This window comes from Meriones unguiculatus, chromosome 4, assembly GCF_030254825.1.
Source record: "Meriones unguiculatus strain TT.TT164.6M chromosome 4, Bangor_MerUng_6.1, whole genome shotgun sequence".
In the NCBI taxonomy this organism is placed as follows: domain Eukaryota; kingdom Metazoa; phylum Chordata; class Mammalia; order Rodentia; family Muridae; genus Meriones; species Meriones unguiculatus.
In genome coordinates this window covers 121,072,262-121,096,065 of record NC_083352.1, presented here as the reverse complement: position 1 = coordinate 121,096,065, position 23,804 = coordinate 121,072,262, and the positions used below count along the sequence as shown (strand labels likewise).

General features: G+C 47.9%; 1 protein-coding gene across 1 annotated transcript in view; it reads left to right on the top strand.

The window, feature by feature from the left end:
- Nucleotides 1-3,293, top strand: part of Rprd1b (regulation of nuclear pre-mRNA domain containing 1B) — a 44,009-nt gene extending 40,716 nt beyond the window's left edge. Inside the window, exon 7 of the mRNA XM_021663930.2 lies at nt 512-3,293. Coding sequence (XP_021519605.1) covers nt 512-661 — 150 coding nt within the window. The 3' untranslated portion in view covers nt 662-3,293. The remainder of the gene's footprint in view (nt 1-511) is intronic.
- Nucleotides 3,294-23,804: the final 20,511 nt, after the last annotated feature.

Below are 23,804 nucleotides of genomic sequence, written 5' to 3'. Positions count from 1 at the left end.
GAGCATTGGTCCTCAACCTTCCTAACGCTGCAGCCCTTTAATACAGTGTCTCATGGTGTGGTGACCCAAACCATAAAATTATTTTTGTTGCTCCTTCATAAATAATTTTGATATTGTTGTGAGTTGTAAATATTTTTGGAGATAGAGGTTTGCCGAAGAGGTTGCAACCCACAGGTTGAGAATCGTTGATCTAGATGAAGCTCTCAAAAATTTCAGAAGCATATAAGCACCTGCATTGTTATACAACCATTGAAGACTAGGTAAAAGAACACAAATATGTCACTGCTTTTGACTTCCTCGCCTTATATGCTGGGCTTGATGTCCTTCAGGCTTTCAACATGGCAAGCTGATGGTCTTTGATAAATCTGGACCTTTGGGTGCATGGCAGCTGAGCCTTGATTGGCCTGAGGAGCAGCCTGATTGGGGAATGCAAAGCAAGTGGGTGGGACTAGCTGACTGGTCCATGGGCCAGCCCAGCAGTGTAACCCAGTGTCTCCTTTTGTCTTTCTAGGAGTATAAACAGAAGCTTGCTCGAGTAACCCAGGTCCGCAAGGAACTCAAGTCCCACATTCAGAGCTTGCCAGACCTCTCACTGCTGCCTAATGTCACAGGGGGCCTGGCACCTCTGCCCTCTGCTGGTGACCTCTTCTCAACTGACTAGGACAGGTATCATGCCCCAGATTCCCTTGCGTGCCAGAGAAAAGAAGCAAGTCACTGTTGGAGACAGCCTTCTGGCCCCAGCTCCATCTCTTCAGCCAGCATCTGCCTCAGTCATGAAGCCGGGGGGGGGGGGGAGGTTCTGACTTCTCGTTCTCCTCCCACTCCCTCCTGAGCACAGTTCAGAACCGTGCAAATGGACTCAGTTTCAATTCGTATTTGTAAGAATACAGACTCTCCCTTCCACTCATGTTCTCATGCCCCTGTTGCTTTTCCATTCTTAGCTCTATATTACACCCATAAGCCATGAAAATCATGTGTACTTCTGGAAGCTTTTGAGAGAATCTTGCTTCAAGTGACAGCACATGTCATGGAGGTCTGAGCCAGTCTTGGCCAGGTTCGGAACAGGTTCCCAGTGAGGGATCCAAGCTGCAGGCGTTGGCTCACCTGGCCACCATCTGCCCACAAGGTCAGCAGCACAGCTTTGCCACAGAGAGTTTGCCAAATTGCTGACCCTTCCCAACCACTACTTATGCTAGAGAAGTGTTGTCAAGGTTAGGTGTGTTTGTTTTGCAAGCATTTTAGAGAATCTAGTAATAAGATTCAAAGCTGATCTAGGTCATAGTCACAGTGCAGGTGCAGAGTGACAGGGATCCCAAGTCATTTGCCTGGTTTCTCCCCACAGCCTTCCCGTGCCATACTTCTCAAGGGTCCCCAGGATCAGAGTTCCTTCCTAAAGCATGACCCTGTGGCCCGCTGGTGCTGTGAAGATAGCTGTTGAGATAGCATGCCCAGGCCAATGAATGCTGCACAGGTAGAGTCTAGGCTGTTGTGCATGTTGCTCTCACCCTTCTGTCAGGGACAAGAGTATACACTAATGTTGCTCAAAGGGCATGCATCCACTGTGTGGTGACTAAACTTGAACATCTCTGCAGATAGGACACTGAGCATGCCAGGCACTTGATGCCACTATGTTCGTCTATGCTCCCATGCAAGGAGAGGAGAATTCTCCCCTCCAGCAGAGGAAGGGAACAGAGGGAGGCTAATTTGGGTTTTAATTCCATTATCATGCCAGCTGACGTTATGACTGAATGATGTAGTTAAGATTTTTATCTTACGTCTAGTGAGGATTGGGCCTGGACCTGGAAATCATTCTAATCTGGCAGGTTCATTTTTGACATTGGAAAGGATAGGGCAATCATTTTGCCCTATTAGCATTATAGGAATTGTATCCGGAGCTGAAGTCCAAAAGCCGTAAGAAGGAATTCAGTGAAGGGGATTTGAGAAGTTTCATTACTTTGAGTTGCCGTTCTCAGGATTACTGACAAAGCACACACTGTTTTACATGTTAAGGCAAACCTGTGTGTCACCAAGTAGGCAGGCCTCATTCTGAGAAGCCGCCCCATCTGTAAGAGGTGGGAATGGTAGTACTCAGTTCCACTGTGCAGAGCCAGGTCTCGTGGGAGCCGTGGCATTCACGTCGAATGCAGGCTGCTATTTGCTTGTTCATTCTACCTGTTCTGTCAGCATTGTTTTCTCCAGAGGCCGCAGGACAGCACTTACTTCGGTGACAGCCCAGTCTCTGCCTTGAACCCCCCTCACACACAAACACGGTGGCCACTCTAATGTCACATGGGCACACCGTTTCTAAACACCTCCCTCACACACTGCTTTCCCACAGAAGCAGTTGTTTGCCAGCCCCAGACCAAAGGACTGAAGCAGCCCTGCTCTGATCACTAGGAGGGAAGATGACAACATAATGGATTTAACTCACTGCTGTGTTTTATCCTTTGGAGTCTGATCAGCAATCAGTGCATAATTCAGGACACGAACCTGTAGCGATTATGTAAATGGATGTGTTGGCCTCTTAACACCAGTTACTAGCAGACTTCCTGTGAGGAAGTTAGTTTCCTTTTAATGAAATGCTTCTGTTTTTTAATCCTCCTTGTTGTGTGCCCCCAGTCTCCTGACTGTGTGCTTACTTTCCTTGTTTAATTTAAATGAAACTTCTGGTCCCTGAGAGTTGATCTGGCGGGTGGGGTGGGTGACTTTTGGTTTTGTGTTTATTTAGGGCATCCATAGGCCTCAAGGATTTTTCCTTTAGGGTCCTATTTCTCAGAAAGTCTTCAGTCTTTGTTTTTGTTTTGTTTTTCTTAAAGGATATTTTTAAAGCTTAAATTTGTATATTAATTTAGGACTTTATTTAGAAGTATAGGCTGCTGTTGGTGGCAGCAGTATATTCTGAAATGTCTCATAGATATATATTTTTGAATAAAGATGGTGTTGTTGAACAACATGTGATGTTTCTTCTCCCTCCCTGTGTGGTGCTTAGTGATCATCTATGGAGAATGTCCTGTCAGCACAGGGTGAACTCACCCTCAGTTCTTTCTCGGAGCTCAGTTGGCCAGTTAGCAGTCTGCACTGCTGCAGTGAGGGCTGACCGCACTTGATCCTTGTGCAGGAGTGAGGGCTGGCAGGGCCAGTGACCCCCCTGAACACACCGAGGACAGCCTGGCAAGCCTGGGGCTGCAGTATTTTCATGCACACCGTCAGGCCTCATGGGAATGGTTTGATTTGCAGTATGCTGAAGCTGCTCTTGGAAAAAATGCAAAATAAAACACCGTCTTTTAAAACCATTTTCATGGATTTCTGTTTGGTGTTGACATCCAGTGGAAGACCGGGTGACTTAGTATTACTGGCTAAAACTCAGAGTAATAGAGAAGGTCCTAGAGATGGAGTCCTCTGAAGCAGCTGATGTGTTTGGAAATGGCTGGGATCTTCCCACTAGGTTACAGTGGTGCCACCTCCCAGGTGTGGGTCATCTGTCTCATGATGCAAGGGACTTCCTTTTTAGTAATGGTGGTCCAGGCTCGCGGTCAGGAAAGTTGAGACACATTACCTGTGTCCATTTTCCCCCTTAGATTTTTTTTTTTTTAATGTGTGTGAGTTTTTCCTGCATGTATGTATGTACCCCATGTGTATACCTAGTGCCTGTAGAGGCCAAAAGACAGCATTAGGTTCCTTGGAACTGGAGCTAGAGATGGTTGTGTGCTGGGAATCAAACCTGGTCTCCTGCAAGAGCCCCAAATACCCTACTGCTGAGCCATGTCTCCAGCTCCTCCCACCACCGCCACCCGGTATAAAGTGTGAACCTCATAGACAAGCTCTCCTGTATCCTAGCTGGCGTTACCTGGTTATGCCTTCACTCCTGCCTATAAAGAGTATGTCCGTAGTTCCCTTTTGACTTCAATTAGCACTTGAGATTATGACATGGCTCTGAGGTCCTCACAGCTGGAGATGGAGCATGAGTTGATGCATTTGCCAAAATGCATCCCTTGTGTGATTAGAGCCTTTAACTCCATGTGACCTTTCTGGATCAGGTGCCTCTCTCTCTGGGCCTCAGTTTTCTTATCTCTGAGATGTATGGTGCTAGGTTATTCCCAGGCTCTCTGCCAGCCTACATAGCCTTTAAGAACTCTGGGTAGCATATCCTGGGATGCCAGTAAGAGATAAGTGAGTAGGCTCCTGAACCCGCTAGATAGGCGTCAGTGACACCGTGGAGATTTGGGTGTGCAGGGATAAGGACCAGACAACGCGGATGAGGCCGGGATGGTGGGTGAACATCGTGGCTTGCCAGCTGTCAGCTATACTGGATTTATTTGGGGTCTTTTAGAAAAATCCTTTCTTTTTCTGGCCTGGTTTTGCTCTTCTGGAATAATTTATCTGACTGAACTTATTTTTTTACCACCTCTGTGAGGTTTTCCATTTAAAAATCATTCTTCCACTCTCAGGCACAGATTCAATTAAGAATCCATTATTCCTTTGCACAGTAGGTTCAGATTCATACAGCTTTATGCAGCGTTGAAAGCCCAGTTTGTTCAATTTTTTTTTTAGACCAAAGTAGTTATTTTGCATTAAAAATTTATTTTCACCAGTGGTTTGATAAATATTAAAATTAGCATTATGAATCAATTCATCTTTTTTTTTATTTTTAACAAACAAAGCGATGATTTTGGAAAGTGCTGTCTTGTGTCTCCTGTGATGACCTTGGGCAGGTCAGTCAGTCACTTAGGGGCCTGGCTGCTCTTCACAGGAAACAAGTAGGTTAGCCAAGTGACTGCTAAGGTCCTTTCAAGGTCTGAAGTTCAGTGCCTGGGCTTCCAGAACCTTTCTGCCTACTGAGACTCTTACCCGTGAGCTCAGTCCCTGCATAATGCCCTCTGAGGGTTCTAAGTGCTGGCTGGCTGTGTGTGTTCTTAGTGATGAGATAGGTGAGGCAGTCACAACCCAGTGGGGCTAGTGCCAGTCTGAGATGAATGAGGGGCTCAGGGATGCCTGGGACTGTTAAATAATATATGTAGGTATTCACACACATACATCACGAGAGGTTAAAAGTAAGGTGTGTTGGAAGGCTGCATACCATAGGTGGTATTTCTAGTAATGCCATATTCTGAGCCCCTTGCCTAGGGTTGAGTATTCTCTCAAAGAGCACCACTGGTCAGTGTGAGGAGTCTCCCAACAGGAAGCAGCGTTGTCGGCAGTATTCCCCCAAGACTGGGATAGGAGGCCTGCGTGGGCTCAGAGTTGTCCCTGTACGGAGGCAGTCCAGGAGACTATGATGACCCCTGCCTTGCAAAAACTAAAGGATGCGGTGCCAGCAGCTGGCTAGGTGCAAAGATGAAGGATCAAAGAGGAGATGTGCCCCAGCCTGGTGAGCCCTCCAAAATGGGTGAGAGCAGCGGCCACATTCTGGAATGTTCTGCCAGGACATGCTGGGGAAGGACCACGTGTGAGCTAAAAGCCAAAAAGGGCACATCATTCTGAGAGACCCTGGGATGGGGTGAGCTTGGGGGACTGGGAGAAGAAGGTGAGCACACCCCAGAGGAAGTTGTGGAGCCTTGGCCAAGCCAGGTCATGTCACAACCCCTCAGAAAGGGCTGTCTCTCCCTTCCCTGGCACTGCTCAGGCCCTGGAGGGGTTAAAGGAGGTCTCCCTGCCCTATGCTAGTGGCTTACATGCAGCACACCTGGGCCAGCCTTGCCGCTTGCACGGCAGCTGAGCCCTGCGTGTATAAACAGCTGAGTTGGAGCAGCTAGCTCCTTCGTTAATACTCTGAAGTCGGGCGTTTGCCCACTCACTGGATCACAGCGCTGCAGTTACTGGAGCTCACCAACCTTCTGCTTGTCCTATTGGTGGTTTACTTTTAGGATTCTCCGTTCACTGTTCTCTGTTACTCAGTTTCATTTCCACAGCATTAAGCTGTCAGCTCAAAAACTACCCTTCTCTGTGTATATGTGAATACTTCTTTTAATCCTGGTAAGATACAAAAAACATGATTAGTCACTTGGCCCATTTTCCGTGCTATTTGCTGCATTTGTGATGTTGTGCAGCCAGTACCATACCACTATCCAGTTCCAGAACATTCTCAACCCTGTTTAGGAAACCAGATAGCCATGAAGCGGCCACTCCCTCTATCCCTCCCTCCTGGCCCCTGACAAACAGCCTGCTTTCTGTTTCTCTGAATCCCTTAATCTAGATATTTAAAATAAATAAAATTATACAAGTGCAACCTTTCGTGTCTAGCCTCTTTTCACTTGGAATGGTACTTCCTGCTTATTTTACCTGCGTTTGTAGCAGACGTCAGATTTCATTCCTTTCTAGAACGGAATGGCATTGTTGTATGGACATGCCACATTGTGCTTGTTGGTTAATTTGGATATTTTTGTTGTTGTTTTGTTTTTAACCTCTTGGCTTTGTTGATTGAGCTGCTGTGAACTCATGTTTCGGTTTGCACACCTGTTCTCAATTCTTTCAGGTATGTGCCTATGAGTACAATGGCCAGGTCACGGGGCAATTGCTTAACTTCTTGTGGAATGTGTCAGTTAAGTACTCTGAGGATTAGAACCTATAGAAATAGATTGAGTTGTAAAATTTGGCTTACACAGCTGGAGGCTGGCTGGTCCTTGGCAACACGCATGCGAGAAAACCAGAAGACCTAGGATCTGCTCACCCCAGTAAGCTGGAAGCCTCAATAAAAGAGGGACCGAGTTGATACAGTGACCCAGTTAGAGGCTGAAGAACCGGAGGCTCCCCGGAGTCACTGGTTTGGAGCTGAAGAAAGGGGTCAGTTGTCCATGGATGATGGTGGCCAGAGTAGCAGCACTCGCTCAGACAGAGTGGTGTCCGAATGTGGTGGGTGCTGCTCCCTCCTCCTCCCTCCTGGTTCCATCTGGCTTTGCTTCTCGTGCCACCATCCACATTCAAGCTGGGTGCTCACCTTCGCTTGCTCTCACACAAGCCATCAGTCTCCTGAAAAGCTCTCTGTCAGAATCTAGAACGCAAGCTACTTTCCAGCCAGTCAGGGTGACAAGATTGGTCATCATGAGTAGCTTTCCACAGCGCCTGACCGCTTCCATCTGTGTGAGCATTTGACAGCGTTCCTGTTTTTCCATATTCTCCCTGTTATATGTAATAGCCAATCCAGGGGCGTGAAAACTACTTCTGTGTTCTTCTAAGATTTAATATCTTTATAAAGAGTATATGGTCATAAATCAAATATGTATGCGTGTGTGTGTGTGTGTGTGAGAGAGAGAGAGAGAGAGGACAGAGGGGATGGAGGGGTTGCTTTTGTTTTTTTAATAGATGGTTCCTTCTTGTGCATGGAGACCTTCAGCCTTCTGCTAAGGCCACCGTGGACCTATTATGGAAGGTGGCCTGCTCTAACTTGCTCAAACTCTGACTTCAAGTCTAATGTTAACTCAAAGATACCTTCACAGAACTATCAAGAATTATGTCTAAGTATCCAAGCTCTGTGGCCTAATCAAGTTGATACAATTTTTAAAAGATGTTTATATTTTAGGTACGTATTTATTTATTTACGGTTGTTTTGCCTGCACATGTGCCTGGTGCCCTCTGGGGTCAGAAAAGGGCATCACATCTAGAACTGGAGTTACAGATGGTCTGAGCCACCTTGCGTGTGGGGGTGCTCTGCCTCCTGAGTGCTGGGATTAAGGATGTGCGCCAGGACTCCTAGCAGTGCGAGTCTATCCATTACCTCAGGTATTTGTTTTGTATGTGTGTATTTTAGAAACCTTAAAAATCCTCTCCTGATTAAATGTGCACCACAAGTCACCATACTGTGTCAGGGAACACGAGCTGTTATTCTGTGTTCTGACTGAGACCCCAGACCCATCTGCTGTCCTCCAGCCCTCCTGCCACTATTCTGTTCTCTGTATCTATGAGGTCAGTTTTTTACCTTCCGCATGTGAATGAGAACATGCAATAGTTGTTGTTTTTTTATGTGGATACATCACATGTGTGTGTGTGTGCATGTGTGTGTGTGACATTCATGACAGTTATGAGCTGCCATGTGGATGCTGGAAAGTGGACCCAGGATGGAAGGACCAATTGGAAAAGTAGCCAGTGCTCTTAACTGCTAAGACATCTCTCTGGTTCTTTAGTTTCTTTTAAATAATTGTGTTTCTTACTTTTTGTATGTGTGTGTGTTGTGAGGGGTAGGGTCATGTGCCATGGATTGCTTGTGGAGGTCAGAAGACGATTCTGTGGAGTTGGTTCTCTGTGGGTTCTGGGACTTGAACTTTTCATTCTAGGCCTGTGTGGCAAGCACCCTTACCTGCTGAGCTGTCTTACCAGCCCTAGCTTGAGAACCCTCCATGTTGCTTCCCATTATGGATGTACTAATTTCTGTGTTCCCAACAACTCAACTATGTGTGAGCACTCTCCTTTCCCCACATTCTTGTCAGCATTTACTATTTTTCCTTTTCTGTAAGAGCCATTCTAACTGTGTAAAGTGTCATCTCATGGGTTTGATCTACATTATCCTGATGACACATAATGCTGAATATTTTCTCATATACTTATTAACTATTCTGGTGTCTTTTTTATTTTTTTTTTTGAGAAATGTCTATGTAGAGCACTTGTCAATTTTTAATTAGATTATTACCGTTTTGCTGTTGAATTTCTGTTTGTTCTGGACACTAACCCCTTGCTGGATAAATAGCTTGCAAATATTTTCTCCCATTCTTTAAGCTGTCTTTTGTTGATTGTTTTTAAGCTTTATGTAATCCTGTAGGTCAATTTTTGGAGTTGTTTCCTGGTCCTAGCAATATTTGTGGAAGAAACTATTTTCCCCCTTGAATGTTTTGGCTTTCTTCTCAAAATCTTGAACTTGTTTTTCTTAGAACTGTACCCCCGCTGTTGGACTGTAGAGACAAGGTCTTACTATATAGCCCAGGCTGGCCTCTGATTCCCTTGTCTTTGCCTCCTGAGTTCTAGGGTTATAGATGTGTGCACTACCACATCTGGTGCTGAAGTCTTGAACACTTTAAAATGGGAATTTAAAAGTTTATTTGGCCACGTGATGACTTAATCAGCCCAGATTAGCCTTAAGGATCTTCTTCTCCAACTCAACACTTAAAGATTTTCATAGCACTTAGCTTCCTGGTGTAATTGTGAAACTCAAGAATATCCACGAACTAACTTCAGACACGCTTTTAAAAATAATATCTCTACCCATCTTCAGTAAGGGCACCATCTGTTAGTTAAATGGCATCTTAAATAAAAATAATGAAAAAAAACCTAATCTTTGAAGAATTACTTCTATGGTTTAACCTAAACTCAGTCATTCTAGTAATTACAGAAAATACAAGGAGTTTGAACATCTCGGAGGACAAAAGCAAGACCCAACTATATGCTTTAAACAAAAAATTTAAACAAACTAACTGTAAATAGACAAGTAGTTTAAAAGTAAAGAATGGGGTCTGGGAATGTAGATCAGTTGGTAGAATGCTGCTTAGCATGGATGGAGCCATGAGTTCCATCCCCACGTCTGTAGTCTCAGCACTGGGACAATAGAGGCAGGAGAATCAAAAGTTCAGTGTTATTCTCAGCTGGGATTTGTTGTTGTTGTTTGAGACAAGGCTTCTTGTGTAGCCTTGGTTATCCTGGACTCACTTTGTAGACCAGGCTGACCTCAAACCCACAAAGATCTACCTGCTTCTGCCTCCCAAGTGCTGGGATTATAGGCGTGTGCCACTTCGTCCAGCCTGAGAGTTTTGTTTATTTATTTTGGTTTTGTACTGAGCTTATGGGCAGCCTGAGATATATGATTGCCTTTTGTTTGTTTTTTAAAGATTTATTAATTATGTATACAGAACTCTGCCTGCATGTATGCCTGAACACCAGAAGAGGGCACCAGATCTCATAGATGGTTGTGAGCCACCATGTGGTTGCTGAGAATTAAACTCAGGACCTCTAGGAAAACAGCCAGTCTTAAACTCTGAGCTATTTCTCCAGCACCCCGCCCCCCCTTTTTTTAAAGGAATAAAGATGATAAATACATATCATGCTTATCTGAGCAAATCTAGGTAATAACATTGGAAAATGACATTGACGAAAAGAATATTCTTATTGATAGAACAGTTCATTTTGTAATGGTAAAAAATAAAAGCTAAGGTAATAAAAAGATGTAATCCTAAGCATTTGTGCATTTAATAACAGCTTGAAAATGCATAATGCAAAAGCTAATGAAATTGAAAAGAAAACAGACAAATATACAATTGTAATAGAGATGTCAATACCTGTCCTCAATGATTAATGGGATGAGGAGTATGGAATACGTGTTTGTGTACCCGAGAATCTCATCTGTTAAAACCCTGGTCCCCAGTGTGATACTGAAAGTAAAGTCTGAGGAGGTGTTGCTGCCACCCGAGTAGCTCGGGTCCTGGAATCCTGACCAGAGTCAACTAGAGAATAAAGGACAGACACAAACGTACTTACAGGAAGCTGGGATCAAGTGTCACCGCCTGGAAGCTTAACGTGTTTATTCGGTACAGCACTGGGGGATGGAGCTAGGGGATAAGGGGCAGGGAGTGGAGGGCAGGGCGTGGGTAGCTAGTCTTGGTAGGCAGTCACCATAGGGAGCAGTATCAGGCTGTGAACACCCTGGGGGAGGGCACTGCAGTTGCCAGTCTTTGCACACACTAAGCAGTTGTTCATAACCAGACTCAAACCCTCAAAGGAACACTCTGCCACTCCCTTTGAGGCTGGGCATGTGGGGAACTCATGGTGCACAGGCCTTGAACCCCAACGACTTAATGGCCAAACAGTGTTTCAGAGTTCACAGCCATGCTATACTCCCGACTGTCCTGCACTTTTCCAATAATCAGCTGCACATGCTCCAAAGACCCTATAAAAGCCCACCCCTCTGCTCAGCCCTTTACTGTCTGTCTCTCTGGTCACAGCCATTCTGTATTTTCCCCCAGTGAATCTCTAGGGTGAGGTTTGTTGCCTGGTGTAACTTTGTGGTATGCCTTGGTTCCCAGTTACCAAGATACGCTTGCGCCAGAAAAACACTTTTTTTGGTGCCATGATTTGGATAGATTCTCCTGATACCTGTGCTCTGACACTCTGGGTCTGAGCCACCCTGGGACCCTATCCCTCATCTCCGGTCCACTATGATGAACTCACCTATCGCTCAGCCATCACACCCACTGGTAGTAATTCGGTAAGTTTCCGTATCAGGTGTAAATGCTTCCCTGAGCCCAAGGAAACAGACAAATATTGGATGTCAGACTGTTGGATGTCCGACTCCCCTCTAGTATTATTAGAAGTGGAGGTAGCCCCGGCCATGGTATTCAAGGCTATTACTGGCCCTCTTCAGCAACAACAACCCCTGCCCTTACAGCCCTGCAGCTTCCTTAGGCCTGACGGGGCTGTGTTAACCCTTCCCTGCCCCTTTTCGATTTTCCCCTCCTCCTTGAAGCTGCCTGTAATCCCACAGCTTCTCTGTGCTCTCCTGGCTTTTACGATACCATTGGCTCTTATTCCCTGTCCCTTTCCTGTTGATGAGCCCTTGCTCCTGATCTTGTTTCTCTGTTGCCTTCTGGCAAGCCTTTGGACCTTGTCGAAAGTCCTGCTCATCATTCAGATCCTGAACCCTGGGGAAAACTACAGGCTGCTACAACCTTTATTTCTACCTCCCCTCCCCACCCCCGATCCAAGGGATGCCTCCTAGAAGACCTCTTACCGCTCCACCTGGCACCCCGTATCAAGAGCCCTAAACTTATTTGCTTTTGCAATCAAACTTGGCTTCGATATCCCTTTTAGAACCAATCTGAATGGCAGTCTCGTGGCACCCTAGATCCTAGTATTATTCGAGACCTTTACAAGCACCTCGAGCAATCAAGGAAATGGGAAGAGGTTCCCCATGTTCCAAGCTTTCTCTTCTCTCCAGGCCCTCTCTCTATCTTCCTGTTCCCCTGCCCAGCTCTTCCCAGCCATTAAGCCCAAATCAGATGATTCCGTCAACACTTTTGATCCAGCTGGCCCACTCTCCAGCTTCCCCCACCAGACTCAACCCACAGCTCCGGTCTTCTCTGGCCCCTCTGGTCTCCCCTCTCCCACTTCTTCTATGGGCCACCCTAATCAAATCTCCCTGGCACGCACTTTCAGCCCACCGTCAGCCCTCAATCCTCCCAAAACTGCTTGCTACCCCACCATGGGGTGCTCTCTCGCTCCCCTACAGGACCTAAGCTGGCTGTGGTTCTCCATTTGCAGGAAGTCACTGGATGGCTTGGTCCGGGTACGTGTCCTCTTCTCAATAAGTAAACTCAGAGAGAAAGGGGGTTAGGGTCCCTATCACTAACTCTTCCACCTTTATTAAAGAATTCCAGTATCTACCCAATCTTACAACCTCATTTTCCATGCTGTTTAAATGAGTCTCACCAACAACTTTCATGAGGGGCAGTAACAGGTCTGGGAGTAGACGAGGGCACATGCAAAGTCCACCACATTAACACTGCCCACTCAGTCGGGGCTGAGGTCGTCCCCGGATGAGATCCTGAACGGAACTACAATATGGAGGTGAAGCATTTTAGTTAGAGATCAATTCATAGCTTGCCACCTGGCCAGGCTCTGTAAGGCTGCCCTAAAAGTGGTAATTTATGAAAAAATCTAAGCAGTCATTCAGGACAAGTACAAAAACCCACCTAGGTTTCTGGAATTCCTTACAAAGGCCCTCCTCCAATATTCCAGTATGGATCCCAAGACCCTAGACGGGCAACAACTCCTCATAGCCCTATTTCTTCTCACAGTTTCCCTGACACGAGAGCCAAACTTAATGCCTAGAGAGAGGACCCTGGACTCCATAGACAGAAGTCTTAGCAGTGGCTTTCAATGTGTACTGTGGGAGAGAGGAAAAAGCCCCAAACCAAACACGCCTGATGTTGGCTAAGGCCTTTCAGCTGGCCATAGCAACTACCCAGGCTCCTTTGCCTCCCAAAGCCTGAGAACCTCTGGGTCCCTGCTTCAGATGGTTGGAGGAGGGGTGTCATTGGGCCTGAGCCTGCCCAGGCCCTCTTAAACCACTTTGTCCAAAGTGCCATCCTGTTGACTGTCCCCATGTTCTTTGCAGTGTGGGGACATCAGGCCCAGACTGCCCTCTAGTGACCTCTTAGGCCTGGCCATGGATGACTGAGAGGGCACAGGCTCCCTTGGCCCAAACACCCGCAACTCCAACAGGTGCTACCAGTAGTCATTGTGGTATCAGGATGACTAATCTCCTTCCTTTCGGACATGGGGCCACTTCCTCTGTCCTGATGGAGTTTTGGGGACCTAACTCCCCTTCTCATTCTCCTGTTATCAGGGTAGAAGTCTCAACAACTTCATCAAACCCCACCGCTCAGATAACTCTTCAGGTCTTCCCCTGACCCACTCCTTTCTGGTGTTAACCGACCTGTTTTGTCCCCTTGCTCAGAAGAGACCTCCTAGCCAAAGTGGGAGAAAAAGCAAGACATCATCCATCCACCTGCCCGCCCACCTAGTTCTGATTGTTTCGAAAGTTGTCTGTCTGTGTGTCTGTGTATGTAGATGGGTCTGTGTTTTCCAGTGTGTCCATTAGTCTTGTGGCAAACATGGGAGCTGAGACAAAAATAGGTCAGGCCCAGCTGAACGAATGAATGATAGTGGCCACCACTTGTTTTGTTTCTGACTGGTCTCCTCTGAACGTGTGATCTTTCTGTGTTCTGTGTTTACTGGTTTTTGTTTTTGCTTTCTCTGCTGCCACCAGCCACCATTGCTAATGCTGCTTGCCATGGCTGCTTTGATGGCCAGGGCTCAGCATTTATCTCTGAGCTTTCTGGTCACTGCATTCTGTCTAGCAGGGATTCAAATGTCTTTTAATCATGTGGGTCCTCAGATTTTGTGGATAAGACTAAATTTGTTTTATTTTGTTTGGCCTTATTGGAAAGCTGGCTCTGGAGTCAGTTATGGCTTCCCATCCTCTAGACCCAAGCATATTTATTTATAAGTTTCCTCCAGAATCTCTGTCCTATGTCAGGTGGGCCACCTGACCAGGACAGAGGAAGGAGAGCAAAACAAGACAAAAGGATTTAAAGGAACTTACTTTGCAGTGACTGCTCTCGGCAATAACTACTCTTGTCTCTGGTAAATGGTTAGATGGAAAATGTGAAAGCTTAAGTAAGTTCCAAGGGTCTAAGAAAGTGTCTAAGGATGTGAAAACTTGTCTTTTAAGGTATGTAAATGAAAATTGTAAAGGTATAAGAAAGTGATCTAAGGTAATGAAAGGTATTTAAGATTTCTCCTTCTGTTTTGAGGGTTCAGAGCTTTACTATTCATCAGTTCTGATAGCCTGATAACGCGCTAACTGTTATAATCTGTCACAAAGTCAAGATTTTGTCTTTTCTGTTGGTTGTCTTCAAAGTATAGATATAAACGTTCTTCTCATTGTGCTAAGAACATCTCTGTCCAGTCTATGTGCCCAGCCCTCTGGACAGAAGAAAAAAGTTCATGCTTTTAAACCCAAAGCTTCTGCTGTGACTCGAAGGCATAAAAAACCTGTTGGCTGCTTTTCCTACAATGTGAATTTCAGTAGAGCTTACAATCAGTGCTAATGCTAATCTACTTAAAAGTTTCATCTCTTCTTGTAAACAACAAATTCACATAAGCTTCAGGGAATTGAGGGAGTCATAAGACTTGGATCTGCCTCTCACAGGTCAACTAGACTCCAGATAAGTACAGGCTAACTTTTCTCATCTGCCTCTTCCTGAGGGTGGGATCTCTGTCCTCTGGTCTTGGGGTTCCCCCTCCCCCCAACTATGAGGACGATGGCCCTGAGACTTCCAAATATATTATTTTCCCTTTACATTCCTAAACTTTAACTTCTCTCCCTAGTCTGTATCTGTCTCAGCAGAGTTTCGCCCGGCTGGTGGACACAATCAGCCATGGACTGCAAACTCCTCCAATGGCTGTGAGCCCTGGACCTGCTGAGAGCTGATAAGAACCAGTGCAGCCAATGTGACTGGTTTCTGTCTTGTCAGCTAGGTCAGTGAACCAGATAAATGCCCAAGTGCCTAAATCCTCTCTTGGCCTTTGACTAGCATTCCAGCCTTCCTGAGCCCTGACAACGACATCCTAGTTTCCATAGGAAGTAGTTACAGAACAAAGCATGTTGCCTCTTTGTCCTGAAACAGGCTGAAATGTCAGGTCAAAAGGAAACTCCCTGGCACAGGGAACGAAATGGCTACCTATAGTGCCTAATGCATATCAGGAAAGGTACCTGTTAAAACCAAATTTACCCAAGGTAGATTATTTAGATGAAATAGTTCTACAATAGGATAAGGCACTCCACCTGCTTTATGCAGGACAAGAAGGCTATTGCGTGGCTTTAAGAAAATATTCTTGCTCCATGCAAACCACTGGAAAACCGTTAGAGAAAATCAGCTAGGATCAGATTTGTGAGAAAGGGCAGCCTTTGCCTCTTCCTCAGGGAGCAATGCTGCTTCTAAGCCAACTGATCAAGCGTAGTAAAAGACAGGATCTGACAACTCCAGACAGGTCTCCAAAAATATAAGGAGCAGCTCAGCGCCTCTGACCAACCCATCTCTGACGGTCTAACAGGGAGGTGGAGATTGTCCTTAAGCCCCGTCTCCTCCCGTTCCTCATCCTGCTACCTGTTGAGCTCCACAGATACCTGGACTAGACCTGGGAAACACGCAGCCTTTTGTTTTACACAAGGAGGAAACCGAGGCCCGGAGGAAAGAACCCTTCCTCTGAGTTCCTGCAGCTGTGTCTTGCCTCCAGATTTATTGTTTTATTGCTCCACTGTCACAGCCAACCGGAGGTGAGCGGCCCAATGGAACCCAGCTTATCCAGTGTAATGTCTGTGTAAGACCTGGGGTCTCACAGCTCAGGAGTTCAAGATAGCACCCTTCCCAGAAACTCCCCCAGACCAAGACTCGTTGCAAAAGCAAGAGGTTTATTAACCATTGCACAATGGGGTCACCCCTGCCGGTCAGCAAAGAGTGGCACCAGGAGACAAAGGCCTTTAGGTTTTTAAAAGAAAAATTGCGGGAAATTTGAAGTTGCAGTTTTGGCAACTTAGGATTGGATGAGGAAGCTATAAAGTAAGATAATTGGTTAGTCTTAGGTGCTCAAGCTTGGCCAGTTATGCCAAGTGTGGGTGCAGCTGCAATTTAAGGTGGGGGTGGTGGTTAGTTCATTCTTGAAGATTAGGGGCTGCGGACTTTTGGCTGCAGGTCAAAAGCTACTCAGAAGAAGTCTGGGTTTATTGCTAAGAAATGCTATCTCAAAGACAGGAGTTTTTCTTTTTGCTGAGTGAAGGTCATTGCTTGCTTGCCTTTTTTTTTTAATCTGTCCTCGTAAATAGGGTCACATTTTTCCATTCTCTGGAAAGGTACTAAGAGGCTTTAGCTTAACCTGAACCTAAAACTCAAAACTATAGGCTTTAGAAGACATACAGGTTACAAAGTTAGTCTAACCCTTTCATCTGCACGGCACAGATGACCGCTGTTCCAAAAGAGATCATGGTATTGCTGTCAGCGGTGTGAGGGAAGAGCGGTTGCTGAGCAACAGAGTATGTGTGTGTGAATATGTATGTGTGTGTGCAGGGGTGTATATATAGCTATATTTTTGTGTGTAGATGTATATGCATGCTTGCAGGTGTGTGTGTGTGTGTGTGTGTAGAAGTGTATGTGTGCATTTATGTGCTTGTTTGTGTGTGTATGATAGGGAGGTGTGGGGGGATGTATCTCTTTGAAGGGGTGTGTGTGTATATGTGTGTGTGTGCATATGTGTGATATACTGCACACGGGACACAGGGACACAGAGGCGGCCCTTCGACAGTTATCAGTCAATTCCAGGGCCTGGGTTATGTGTGTTGCCCGTGCCTGGGCCTCCAGAGTCGCTGCCTCTCACATGAGAGGGCTGTGCTCTGCCCACTCCTCAGAGCAGGGTCAGGGGCCAGGACACTTTCAAAATGATAGGAAAAAAAAAAAAAAAAAAGATGCAGGCACAGTTTGATGACAGGAGGACTCGGCTGAAATCCTCTTTTTGGTGCTCTGGTGTGTGCTATGTGTATGGATTCATGTGTGGTATGAGTAAGTGTGTGTTTGGTGACTTTTTAAACTTCGTGGCAGTTATGGGTGCTGCTGTGGTGCTTGCAGAACTCTTCTGAGGAGGCCCAGCCACTGTGAGACCTGACTCGTTCAGTGATTCTTCTCCACAGCACAGCGGAGGGACCACCCAGCTTCTCTCCCCTGCTTCCGGGAGCACGTTTCTCCAAGAGCACAGGCCCACCTGTGCACTTGCATTTGGCGGCAGCTGTTTCGCCCCATGGCCCAACTGGATGGTTGAGACAGACACTGCGTATCCCACACACTCTAAAATGCCCTGTCAAGCGCATGAGCCCTGGTGCCACGTCCCAACGTGGATGATAGCAGTTGGCACTGTGGCTGCTGCGAAGGGCAGTGATCTAAGGATGTCAGCCACACAGAGGCTGATAAAAACCACACCCTATACAGGTACTGGATACAGCAGTATTTTACACAAGAATAGTCAGCTCTGCTCCCTCAGGACGCTCTGGCCCTAGTTCTGGGCAGTGAATTGAGCACAGCTCAGCCCCCTCTGCAGGGGTCCTTTACAGGGCAGGCTTTACCGAGCTCTGGCTCTTTACACCAGCAGCGACTGATGGCCCTGAATCATCTGGATATTAATTAGTGAGGTTCATGTGTTTCCAACACGTGCAGTTTCAGACTCTTAAGTACTTACGGTGGGTACGTCTCTGTCCTCTGGCTTAGGGACCTACTGGGTAATGCAATGGCCTAGAGACCTACTGTGTAACACAGCCTGTAGGTATGCACTGGGCTCAGAGCCAGGTCCAAATGTGTTTCATTTCCCTGGAAAGGATCTCAGTGGTATCGCCTCCCTGAGGGATTTGTTTCCACTTCACTGAAATCACATGAGTCCACTCAGAATGCTTCAGGCTTGAGGCAAAGAGCCTGGAACTTGGACTCCAGTGGAAGCCCCGCTGGGTGACTGCAGAGCTGATACTGTTCTTTCAGACCTCCCTGGAAGCTCGCTCTGAAGGTGAGCACAGCACACCGGGCAGAGAGGCAGTTCACTTGGGAGTCACTTCACTCTAGACCCCGGGGGGGGCTCTCAAATCTCAACCTCATCATTTAAATGGCCTCCGTGTGGCTCTCGTTCTCCAAATGATAAAAATGATGATCAGTCCTATCATGTAGGTGTGTGTGGCGGGGGCTGGAATTCATACTGCTCACATAAGCTGAGCTACATTATTACTGGAGGAAACGAATTGCTTGCTGATGCAGAATGCTTGGGGAGAGGGAAAGCAACCCAAAATGAGCTTTGGCTAGATGCAGTCCTTCTCCTCTGGAGAGGCCGCTGCAAGAGCTCCGTGCTTTTAAGGTCACAGCTGTTGTGACAAGATGCTTGAAAGGGACGCAGGCCAGTCATAGAGTGGACAGACCTCCAAGGAAGTGCTAGATGACCTAGAAGGTCAGAGCCTGCCGAGGAAGAGAAAACAAGAACGGTGTGCTCAGAGGCTGTGCGTGTGCCTGGGTCACGTAAGGCAGACACTGTTACTCGGAGGATAAAACTGGGACCAAGAGCTAGAAGTTCTAGAGGGAAGAGCTGAGAGGGTCTGGATGGCAGACCCTCCTCAGTCAGGGCCTCTGACGGAGCCTCTTGCTAAGAGAGAGTCAAATAGATTACAACAAACAAGGCCGCTCCCAGATCCAAGAGTCCAGACCCCTAACATTTCTGTTGGTTTTGAGGTGAGGGTGACTGATAAGCATGGTAAGAACCAAACCGCTTCTACTTGAAGACGGGACGCTCCCCAAGGACTTGATAAAGGCTGTCCTCACAGATTTCCCAGCCTGCCGCCCCATGAAGTGCTCGGCGCCCTGACCGAGCTCGGGATCTGCCCATTTCTGACAGGGTTGGGAGTCAGCCCAGATCGGCACCATATGGGAAACTTGGTCATTTGTCAAGAATCCAGAGGAGGTCCTCAGACACTTTTGATATCTGCCGAGGTTGCCTGCAGAACTTCAGAAGGGTCATCCAGACAGGGCCCTGGTGTGCCCAAGGCGCAGCTGCATCTGGACTTCATTGTCATGGCCTAAGTCATCCCTAGTGTTGGCTTTCTTATCTGCCTCAGACTACATGATCAAGAGATGCCGACAATGAGGCAATCACAGTTTATGAGGCCTGGATGGAACAGCCTTCTGCCACGACCTGTTTCCGATAAGCCATGGCTTACACCAGGTGCTCCCTTGCCCTTCCCCCACCAACTATCTGAACAAGGGGACAAACCAGTAATGGCCTCTGTGTTGCTAGAGGCATCCACTCAAGCCAATGCAAACTCAACTGGGCGAAGGTTCAGAGGGAGAAAAACGAGTCTCAGCTGGGGTCGAAGAGGGGCTATGCCCTAGAGCTGGGGAGGTAATAAGAATGGATAAAGAGAATGCGGTACTGGCTCACAATGGAGTTTATTCTGTCATAAAGAAGAACAAGACTGTGGACTGCGGAACAAGACGAGCTGGTGTGATCGTAGGCCAAATGTACCCAATCCAAAAAAGACAAAGTGTTTTCTCTAATACACAGAATCTAGATGTGCATGTGCGTGTGTGCTTGTGTGTGCTTGCAGGCATGTGAATGGCATGAAAACATGAAAGCAGAGGAAGACCTGTTGCTGAGAAAGAAGAAAAATGGGAGTTGAGCAAGAATGGGTTAGTGGGGATGAAAATGAGCCAAGGAGGGGATGTGCCTGTGTGAAGATGTTCTAACAAAACCCGTTATTTTGTATGTTCATTAAAAAAAAAACAAAAAACCAACCATTTCCTTCATGATAATAAACAGATGAAAGAAGGAAGCAAGCAAGCTGGAGAAGAGTATGGCATGTGGCTGCTGGACACCCAGCCAGGCTCAGTCCAGCCAAGTGTCTGAACTGAGCACGCTGGTCTGATTTCCCTAAGGGAGGCTGGACCCCTGGGTTTCCGCGTAAAGACACTCAGTTTCAGAATACCAGCTTGCCACTCTTGTTAGAAGGCTCCCCTCACCTGGGGGTCAGCGGCAGAGGAACAGCTGACCTTGGAGCAGAGCTGAGTTCCTACCTTAGTGCACGGGGGCCCTGCTTGGAGCTCAGCCCTGCTTTCAGGGCTCATATCCCCCTTTGGAGTTGACCTAGAATGTTCCAGGTCCCAACCAGCTCTAAAGGTTTAGAACCTTCTTGGAGGGGGCTCAAAGGGGTAGAGTTTATAAATGTGGAGGTAGCTCCTGATTTGGGGCAAAGCAACTGTTTCCTGACTGGTTGCATATCTTCAGGTAGTGCCAACACTGCAGACAGAATCTGCCAGGAGGAGGCTGTGTCAGTGGCCTAAGGCTGACGGAGTGTTCTGCTGGCATTTGTCGGGCCCTCAGGGAAGGCTCGGCAGTGATGGATGCAGGCGGGGCTTGTGACTTGGAAATCGGCAGGGCAGCCCATCACACCAGTGGCCTGGCTTCTTGTCAAGAGTCTTACTGTCCACAGCACTAGTAGCTCCGTGCTGTCTCTGGGTCTCACTTTCCTCTCCTGAACATGAAGAGACAGCCGGTTTCCGAATCCCCTCTTCACCCCAGAGTTGTGTCATTCCAGTGGGCTTATGTTTCCCACATTGTTCTCTATCGTCAGAAAGACTTCAGCTGTTCATGTATGTAAAAGAGTGTGTTAGTGTGTGTGTGGCTGTGTGCATGGCTTCATGTGCATGCATGTGAAGGGCAGCCTTAGATGTCGTTCCTCAGGTATGAGTCACTAGGGTTTTTTTTTTTTTTTTTTTTGAGACAGGGTCTCTCATTGGCTGGAGCCTTCCCAGAGGGCTAAGCTGGCTGGCCACCAAGCCCCAGAGATCTGCCTGTTTCTGCCTCCCTGGCACTGGGATTACAAGTGACACATCAGCCTAGGGTTAGATTCAAGACATCACGCTTGCAACACAAGAGTCTTAGCAACTGAGCCATCTCCCCAGCCTGCTTGGTTTGTCTGTTTGTCTCTCTGTCTGAGATGGGGTCTCCCTATGGAACCCGCTTGGCCGGAACCTTGGCATCTCTCGGTTTCAGCTCCTCCAGTGCTGGCATTCCAGGCAAGTGCCCCTGTTTCTTAACCAGCCACTAGTCCACAGGCGTGCTGGGTACCGTTAGCAAAAGTAAACGCAGCTGCGGTGGAGATGTAGCGCAGTTAGCGGAGTGTTGCCCAGCACCCATACACGGAAACTGCTGGTGCACGCCTAGAACCCCAGCACTCAGGAGGAAGTGGCAGAAGGATCAGAAGTTGAAGGTCATCCTCGGATACAAGACAACTTTGAGGCCAGCCTAGGCTACATGAAATCCTGTTTCAAAAAATCAAAGCAAAACCTGAAGTCCATGTTTGTCTTGAGGCAGACGGGATGACCAGTCCCCTAAAGCAGAAAGGGGGCTCACGGAGCGTACCGTGACGAAACAGATAAGTGTTCACAGGTAACTCAAACCTGGCTGTCGCAGGCGGGGACAGCTCTTCTGAGGAAGTGAATCAAGCTCAGGTCCAAAGGGCAGTTAGGGATTAGTCAGGACAAGAAAAGCGACCCTGGGAGCAAGCCTGGCTCAGGAGGGTGCAGAGTTAACTGAAAGGTGCTCTTGTATCACTCGGTGGGAGAAAGCCATACAAGGCATGGCCTGTAAGGTTTGGGGAGAGCAGGCCTGGCAGAAGTTGGGGTCCAATGCCTGTCTCCCTGGAGAGTGCTATGAAGATAAATCTGTCTCCAATCTCTGCGAGTCCATGGGCGCCAGCAACAGCTCCCCATGGGGTAGGCAGCCTCTGAGGTGGCCCCGTGAACCCCACTTTTTTGTTTTTTTTTTTTTGAGAGAGGGTTTCCCTGTATAGCCTTGACTGTCCTAAACCAGGCTGGCCTCGAACTCACAGTGATCTGCCCGCCTCTGCCTCCCAGAGTTTTTTTTTTGTTTGTTTTTGTTTTGAGACAGTGTTTCTCTGTGTAGCCTTGGCTGTTGTAGACTCACTTCGTAGTCCAGGCCGGCCTTGAACTCACAGACCTCCACCTGCCTCTACCTCCCAGAGTGCTGAGATTACAGGCACACACCACCACCCCTGGCTGTTTTCATGCCTTTTTATCATTGTCTCCTCCTGAACACCGGTTCACTTGTTGACTGGAATCTAACCAACTAGAGGCATGGCATGATGAGGTCAATGTTGGGATGACACGTGACAGGCTTGGAAGTGATCTTCTGAGGCCTTTCAACAGCTAGTGAGGAATTGTGGAACCTGATCTCGCCCCAGGCAAGCCTTGAGGTGACTGTCGGTAAGGCTAATGCCTTGTTTGCAGCCTCTCAGAACCCTGGCGAGTCAGAACCAGTCACCTAAGCCGCGTTCCGCGTTCCGATCTGACCCTCAGAAACAGATGGAGTTCGTTCACAGTTCTGGCTGCTGTGTCCTGGGTGACTGATTAGGCCACAACAGAAGACCACAGCAGCTCATCCCCCTTGGGCTGTGCCTGGCTCTGCTGGCTGGGGATGGAAGGGGCAGCCCTGAGGCCTGTCCTTGGCAGGGAGGCAGCTAGGAGGTATGCAGAGGCTAGAAGCGTTTGGTACTGTGGCCAGCCAGTCCCAGCCCTCCCGGGGTGCTGGCCAGGGGAGGGGCTCTTGTTGGGGAAAGGGACATTCTGAAAGCTGACATTTATTAGTTGGCCTCACCTCCGTCCATCTGTCAATGACAGGCCAGCTGTGAGCAGAGCCAGGGAAGCTGCCTGGCCTATGTCCCCAGCAGGCCATCAGCTCCAGCCCAAGGTCTGCTGTGTCAAGAGTCAGGAGAGGGACTTCAGGGCTACCCCTGGTGCTGAGGGCATCAGAGAAGGAAGCCTCTGGGAGGGGAAACTCGTACCCTGGCCAGCGCCACCAGTTCTCCTAATAACCTTGGGGAAGCAGGCACAGCCATAACCCATTTTGCAAGGGAGGAGATGGGCCATGGGTCTCGAGGCTGCAAAATTTAGGGCTGTCTGTCAGTCTGGCCTCAAAGTAGTTCAGCCTCCTCAGCCCTTCCCTAGTGAGGATTGGTGTTTTAGCTGTTTGCGGGTGGGGGAGAGTACTTTGGGATAAGATGGGAGAGCTGTGGAGACAGGAATCCTCACCCACACCTGCTCTTATGAGATCAACTGGGCCATGCCATGTCATGGAAAGTTCCATTTGAAACAGCTACAGAACCCCAAACCCAACCAGGCAGCACGACATTTTCAGACGTGTGGGCTGATCTGAGGATATTCCAAGTCTCAGGTCTCCGAGCACTGTGTGACCTGGGAGCTAAGAGCGGTTCCCAGTTTCTGGGATTTATGATGGCGGAGGCTCCAGGAAGTCAGACATGAAAAGCTCTGAGCACAGAGCAATGCACGGGGTCGGTGTGGGAATGGCGCTGCTGTTTGCAAAGCTCTGTGCAGGGGTGTGCCAGGGAGAGCTTTACTCTTTACACAGCAGCAGCTGTGACAGAGACTTCCCTGTAGTTTACACTTGTGGAGCCTTCCAGGGCCCAACGCCCACCCTCCGACAGCGCACACACTCAAGCTAGGAAGCAGATCTGGTGTGGTGGGGGTTGGTGGAGGAGGATCACCGCTGGTGGCACACACACTTGAGCTAGGAAAGAGCCCTAGTAGATGGGGGTGGGGAGGAGGGAGGAGGAATGATCTGGGGGGGTGGTTTCCCTGTAACCCAAACCCCATTAGAGAGGCTTGATAGAGGATTGCTGCCACCACTTCCTGGAACCATAAGCCATGGCT